This window comes from Macrobrachium nipponense, chromosome 24, assembly GCF_015104395.2.
Source record: "Macrobrachium nipponense isolate FS-2020 chromosome 24, ASM1510439v2, whole genome shotgun sequence".
Lineage (NCBI taxonomy): Eukaryota > Metazoa > Arthropoda > Malacostraca > Decapoda > Palaemonidae > Macrobrachium > Macrobrachium nipponense.
The window spans coordinates 66,429,881-66,437,153 of record NC_061091.1 but is presented as its reverse complement, the minus strand read 5'-3'; the positions used below and the strand labels follow the sequence as shown (position 1 = coordinate 66,437,153).

Below are 7,273 nucleotides of genomic sequence, written 5' to 3'. Positions count from 1 at the left end.
AATTCCGTAAGTCACAAAAGTCTATTTTATTCTTTTTTTTGTATAACGAAATATAATAGTGTTATACTTTTGGCAACGCTAGTTTCAGAGGCACAAATTTGAACATCTCAGGAACAACTCGAAACATCAACCTTTTGTTGACGAATGCAAGAGTGCCAATTGTTTGTCCGGTAGTCATGATTGATTTTTTATTATTCTGTCAAGGCAGGAAGAAAGAGACGTTGGATTTTGCATTTTCCTTTTATTCAAATGAAACGTCATCAGATAGTTTTGTTATTTTTTTCGTATTTTCCTTTTTTTCTTTTTGGTTGCTCGCTGACATTCTTTTTGTCATCTTTACAGCTGTGATAGATCAATCTTACTGCTAAGTATTTGCAAAGGGAATCTGTTTGTCCAGGTTTTCTAGGTCGTTTTCCTTTTTATATCCTTAGCTTGCTTTGATTCTCTGGGATTAAAAATATGTAAATTTATTTTTTATATAATTTCTTTGTAAAAAATATAGAATCCAGGCTTGAACAAACTTGTGAAAAGACATCAAAATCTTCGTCATCTTGTGTTTGCAGTATTTTCCCTCTCGAATGTCGTGGGTAGGTAGGTACCTGGGTGCTTTGCGCATATCAGTTAACAGCAGTGAATACGTAGCCATATTTGTCTCTGTTTGATGGGTCATATTGATGGAGGAGGACATCACCAACAATACGACTGGAGTGACCTTCCGACAAAGGTTCTCTAGGAGCTGGAGGTGATGACTTTGGATGTTCGGGTGGAGGAGCAACGCTGCTGCCACCATTTGACTGACTTTCTCCAGTTGAGGGAGCAGATTGAACCAGTGTGCCTGAGTGGACCTGTCCTAGAACAGTGGATGCACCAGCAGCAGTTGTTTTATGGTTTGGACTGAGATTTCCTCTAGGAATGAAGTTAGTATCTTGGCCTGCTAGGTGAATTATGGTGTGTTCAGTTCCATTTTGATCCACTGAAGTATAATAGTCAGCTATGTTTCCATTTGGATCAGCCTTTTCCACTGCATTGGGGGTTTCTTTTGATTTTAGTATAGGATCAGTGTCACCAGCACTTCCAAGGGCATTAGACTCCTCCTCGGAGGGAATAGGATGAGTGCGTCCAGTAGGAACACCGTTCTCTGCACCAGGAACTGGGGGACCAACAGGTAAAGAATTGCCTTCAACGATAAAACCAGTCTTAGAACCAGAGGTGTAGTTAATCTTTTGATTGGTTCCATCAGCAGCGGTGAATGAATATTGCCCAGTAACGGAATTGTTAGCATCAGCTGATTCAAAGCGTGAGCTGTCTGAGGTATGATAGGAGAAGCTGTAACTGCCATCACCAGGAAAAGAGCTTATATTATGTTCTTCATTGGACAGTTTAGCATCAGGAATAGCAGTCTCTTCAATGGATGCAGTATCATCGTCATCGTCTCCTGGAACTGCATCGTTACGAGAAGTCACATTTTGCACGTTAGATTCTTCAGTAGAAACTACATCTTCAGCGGTAGATGCAACTTTTTCAGGAGGCACATCAGAATCAGAATGAATTATACCACCTGGAGGTGGAGATTCTTCACTAACATTTACGACAAAACCAATGTCTGTTCCTGCTATGTAGTGTACCGTGTATCTCTTTCCTCCAGGGACATCAAACCTGTAACTTCCTTTAATATTCAAGTCTTCATCAGCAATTTCAGATCTAGCACTATCTCCAGCATCATATCTGAAGAAGTAGGAGGCATCTGAGGGAGAGCCATTTTGTACCGAATTTGTGTCTGAAGCATTCCTTGCACGCTGCGTCATTGAGGACGTTCGACCGCTCACACTAGATGGTGCTAATGGTGCTTGTGAGACAATGTGAGAAGTTTCTGAAGCAAGGGCATTGGCTTCTTCTTCAGAAAGGACGGGGAGAATATGTCCTGTAGGTTTACCACTCTCAGCACCAGGTACAGAAGGACCAGTTGGTAAGGCATCACCATCAACAATGTAACCAGTCTCAGAACCAGCAGTGTAATTAAAATTTCGATGAATTCCATCTTCAGAAATAAAAGAATAGTGTCCCGTAACAGAATTATGGGCATCACTTGATTCAGACCGAGAGCTGCTTGACGTATCATAAGAGAAACTGTAAGCACCATTACCAGGAACAGAACTTTTTATATGAGAGTCTTCTGTTGGAACCGTATTATCTTTCACAGAGTTTGTGCGGAGTTCCTCTATGGGAACTATATCATCAGCAACATGGGTTTCTCCAGCTGCATCTGTAGCATGTGCAGTATGAGTTTCTTCAGAAGGGACTGCAGGTTTAGCAGTGACAGGGTCTTCTCCAGCTGCATCTGTAGCATGTGCAGTATGAGTTTCTTCAGAAGGTACTGCAGGTTTAGCAGTGACAGGGTCTTCTCTAGAAGCACCAGAACCAGAGTTGTCAACACCAGATGAAATTATTGACGTCTGAGGGGCAGCATTATCCGTAACGAGGCCGTTGGCTTCGTCTTTTGAGAAAACTGGAAGAATCCTTCCAGTTGGAATTCCACTTTCAGCACCAGGGACTACAGGTCCTCTTGGAAGTGAGTCTCCCTCAGCAACATAACCTGTTTCAGATCCTGCTGTGTAACTGATTCCATGGCTAATTCCATCATCACCTACAACAGAGTATTGTCCAGTCACTGAATTTTGGGCGTCGGCAGATTCTGAACGGGAGCTGCTAGCAGTTTTATAGGAAAAGCTGTAACTGCCATCACCACCAACAGAACTCTGTATTACTGCAGGCTCTGCTGGAACTTTTGCTGGAGGTACAGCATCATTAGACGTAGCATTGCTTTTTACTGTCGCAGCTCCATTAGAAGTACCGTTGCTTTCTACAGCTTTATGTTTAGTGTGTGGCTTTTCTGCTCGGATATCAAAACGAGGTGTTTCTTTTATTCTGAGGCCAAATTGATTTTCAGGATGCGCAGGAAGATGAACGCCATGCGGAATGAATCCTCGGTCATCAGCCGTGTATTCCAGTTTGATATTAGCTCCTGTAGGATCTTTGTAACCGAACGCCCCTGAAACTTCTCCAGGAGCTTGTGCCATTGACTGTTCATAGGTACCATCGCCAGAGTCGTATCCATATTTATAAGTACCATCCGAATGAAGTACGTAATACTGGGCCCGAGAGCCTAGTCCCACATTGGGTATCTTGTACTCATATGGACGAGGAAAACTCAGGGCGCTAGCCACCGCCAAGGACAACACCACCTGTAAGAAAGTGGAAAGTTTATTGAGACAACAAGCAAAGCAGAAAATAAATAACTGATAAATAGTCCAGGGCTAGTAATTTGAGACCTCCATCAGTTTCATGTGCCACATAAGCATAAATTAATAGCATATCTTGTCATTCATGAAAGAAATAACATTGCGTGTTTTCCAAGCCCGGTTCATTTAAATATAGCTTGAACTGTATACTTCACCCTTTCTCAAAAGTCTGGACAGCTAAAAATGAAAATTTATGTGCACACACACACACACACACTCACAAAGAACTATTGTTAATTTATAATACCCAAGATTGTGAAATTATTATTTTTTTGTGGAAGACAGATAATTATTCAGATAAAACATGAAGGGGCTACATTACTTTAAAATGTATTCTTACATGTGTTCTAAAATTGTCAAGTTAATTCTGAATACGTTGTTATTCTTAAATTTGACTCTATTGGTAATTTTACAGATCATATTTCCTTTATTATTATTATTATTAATTGCTGTCGTCGTTGTTTTTTTTATGAAATTTCCTTTGGGAGGAGGCAAGAAATATTTTGCAGCTTCTTCGAGTCCAGGTACACTTCCTTAGATTTCATACCACATGAAAAGTAACACTAGTACCTCACCAGCAGAATGTTGGAACTCGCTCTGTAGTTTTACATTAACTTCCGTCGCTCACTCTTCAGGGACTTGAGCCCTTCCTTACTAAAATGTCGGTTGTGCCATCACTTTGACGTGTTCTAAGGCCTTCTCGTCTCTCTCCTGACGAGATTTGTCATACAAGTGTGCGGCCCAGGCTCCGCTGCCGCACCGGATTTAGCCGGCAAGATCGGCAAGTAATTACTGAGCGCCCTCTGGACCACTTGCTTTTGTTACACAGGCAACATCACCTGAACCACGTGGTCTGAGACGCCACTTTTCCGTCCACATGCCTCATCGAAAGCCGGTCAAAATCACCTCCACCTCATTAAATGATCGGTACGGTCTCTGCCTGCCACCTCGGTGGCCGCGAGTTCGATTCTCTGGCATTCCATTGTGGGGGCAGAGACGTGTATTTCTGGTGAAGAAGTCACGTAAAGCCGTCGGTCCCATTGCCGAATAACCAGTGGTTCCATGAAACGTAAAAACACCACACAAACAAAACGAAAACAAACTCATTAAATGAATTATGGGCTGCTCTATGAGCAAGAGCCCTGCAGGCGTAAAGCCATGTTAATAAAATAAGAACAAGAATCATAGTAAATCAATGTACTTTGGGCGTCTTGTGTTTGAGTTCCCTTTGTACCTAACATCATTTTTCCCTACAGTCAATTTTCCACACTTGTGTATTATAGTCACGCCTCTTTTTTTTCACATTGACAAATGACCAGGGCTGGAGGAGATAGAGGCAGCCGGATATTATGGTTTCTTGTGGCAATTGTTTGCGTTTATGGGCTTTCTGCTTTCGTATAAAAAAAAAGAACCATGTTAAAAAAAAAAGAAAAAAAAATAATATATATCTATATATATATATATAGATATATATATATATATATATCGCGTGTATGTATGTATGTATTATTCGAGCTACAAATGTCCCTTAATATCTAATTCGCTCTACTTCGGAACTGATATATTTTCATATATGTAAACCGAAGGGGAATTTTTTAGTTGGTAATGCTTTCGTTCTCTCGTGGGTTCGAACCACCGCCCAGCGGTCAGAGAAGAAATCAGGACGTCAGATAAACGTTATCGATTCGGCCTGATTTCTTCTCTGTCCGCTGGGCGGTGGTTCGAACCCACTAGAGGACGAAATTATCATCAAATTAAAAAATTCCCATTCTGTTTACATATATGAAAATATATCCAATTCCGAGGTAGAGCGAATTAGATATTAAAGGACATTTGTAGCTCGAATAATTTATATGAATCACTATGATGTGATAGTTATTCATATATATGTATATATGTAGTGGCTAGCGTCATGGTATGCCACTCAGGTGTCGAGGGTTTGAGCCTCCCCTGGGCCTATGAAAAATCAATGGCACTGTATCATGATCAGTTACTGTTGTAGTGTGGGGAGGGGTCTACGGTGGGAGGCTGAAACCAGCAATGTTTAGAAGCTTCAGTTTCAAGTCAATGGCCCCTTTGGTGTGTGAGATATATATATATATATATATATATATATATATATATATAATATATATATATGTGTGTGTGTGTGTGTGTGTGTGTGTGTGTATGTATGTATGTATGTATGTATATGTATATTATAATATATATATATATACAATATATATATATAAATAAATATATATCAAGCAATTTATATGAGCCAGGAAAATCTTGTGTCTGCTTCCCTTGTAGGAAACCACAGCCGCTGAGATATTTTCGATGTATGCCAGAATACTGTCATCTTCGCTGGTTCCTATGTGCAGTCAGAATCCATTTAAAGAACTGGAGTGTTTGTTGACCTTAGATTAATGAATGAAAGTATGATTTTTGTTATTTATTTGTTTGTTTGTATGTTGATTTTCATCTCTTATTGCTTATTACAACATGGATGCTCTCCGCTGACGAAGAAGCTTTTTTTTTTTTTTGCGATGCGATGCGACCTTTTCGAGTTTGGCATATGAATGATTGCAAGATTCAACTAATAATAATAATAATATAATAATAATAATAATAATAATAATAATAAGCTGTGCTTACAGAATATAAAGGGCATTGTCTTGTACACGAGTAACCTGATCCTTGAAATCTGTAAGGATATTTGTAGTTGTCACTCGAATATGTTGATTTTTCGACCTTAAAAAGAAATCAAGTTGAGATGCATAGATACACATGTCGGCGTTTTCCTGCGTTTGGAAGACACGAAGGAAACTGAAAACGTTCAGTGGAAAATGCCCAGTAATACTGGCATTTTCTTCTTCTGCTTATCAGTTATTTCCACAATATTTCTTCAAATCTGCTAACTTAAAGAAAGTCCTTCAACTTATGTGAGTAACTACACTACTAACAATTCGCAGTAGAACATCAAACGCTACGCACCGCGGTAGACGGTCTTAAGGTAGAAATGATCAGCTGATTTCTTAGCAATCTTCAGGAAACAACACACTACATTACCCAGGATATATCTGTTCGTGGCATAAAACGATCAAGTCCTTTCACGCGAATTTTCTTAACGGAGTATATTCAGGACATATACCTCTATCTCTCTCACCGTGGCTACTTATTATTCCTCTCTATCACAGACGATCATTTCTCATTACACAAGAAAACAATTCAAATGAAGCTGCAAGCAGTCTACTTACTAAGCTAATCCACGTCGCCATGGTTTATGGCGGTTGGGTCGAAGCGGGACGTCAGTGCCACGAAATCCGACTTAGTTGGACCTTTTATACCTCAGTCATAAGTTTGTGCGCGCGCGTTTTCGCCCTCTACACTTCATAGGAGAGGATGACAGCCGAATGCAAGAAAAACCGCATCTAGGCAAAGGATCGCGGAAGGACAGACAGGCACTTAGAACGCGAGACGAACTGCAGCTGATTTTGCATTCCTCTGTCCTCTCTGTTTGGTTTTGGGGCTCCCTGTAAGTGTGCTAGGGTTTTTTTTTTTTAAAGGATATCAGAGACCTTGTGTGGACCTCTGGCCTCAATAAACCAACAGAGACCATGCCACATGGGCACAGGATACCGGAGTTCCCTCCTTTCCAATGGCACTATTGGTCATTTGCAGTTGGCCAAACAGATGCCAGGAATTTTTTTTACGGGCAGGCATTTGGCATAGAGCCACTGTGAGTGCGAGGAATTGATTTTTGATCTTTCATTCCACTCTGTCGCTTATGATGTCACTACTGACCAAACTTCTATTTTCAAATTTTTTACTTGCTATTATTATAGGCTTCGTAAGTATTAATAGTTATACAAATTAATTAAAGGACTGATGTAAAAAGAAAGAAGTCCTCCTAAAGTAAATAAAGGCTAAGATGAGGAGGAGGAGGAGGGGAGGAGGAGGGGAGGAGGAGGAGGAGGAGGAGGAGGAGG

The 7,273-nt window shown here is 40.5% G+C and overlaps 1 protein-coding gene across 1 annotated transcript; it reads right to left on the bottom strand.

The window, feature by feature from the left end:
• Positions 1-226: 226 nt before the first annotated feature.
• LOC135205717 (uncharacterized) lies at positions 227-6,707 on the bottom strand. The gene is made up of 2 exons (XM_064236796.1): positions 6,542-6,707; positions 227-3,242 (listed from the first exon to the last, which is right to left on the bottom strand). Exons 1-2 carry the CDS (start codon positions 6,560-6,562, stop codon positions 618-620), a joined length of 2,646 nt encoding a protein of 881 aa, XP_064092866.1. The 5' UTR covers positions 6,563-6,707; the 3' UTR covers positions 227-617.
• Positions 6,708-7,273: the final 566 nt, after the last annotated feature.

Coding starts and splice junctions, on each gene's coding strand:
- LOC135205717 (XM_064236796.1), bottom strand. CDS start 6,562: ATGGCGACGTGGATTAGCTTA. Junction 3,243..6,541: donor TGGCGACGTGGATTAGCTTA/GTAAGTAGACTG, acceptor ACTTTCTTACAG/GTGGTGTTGTCCTTGGCGGT.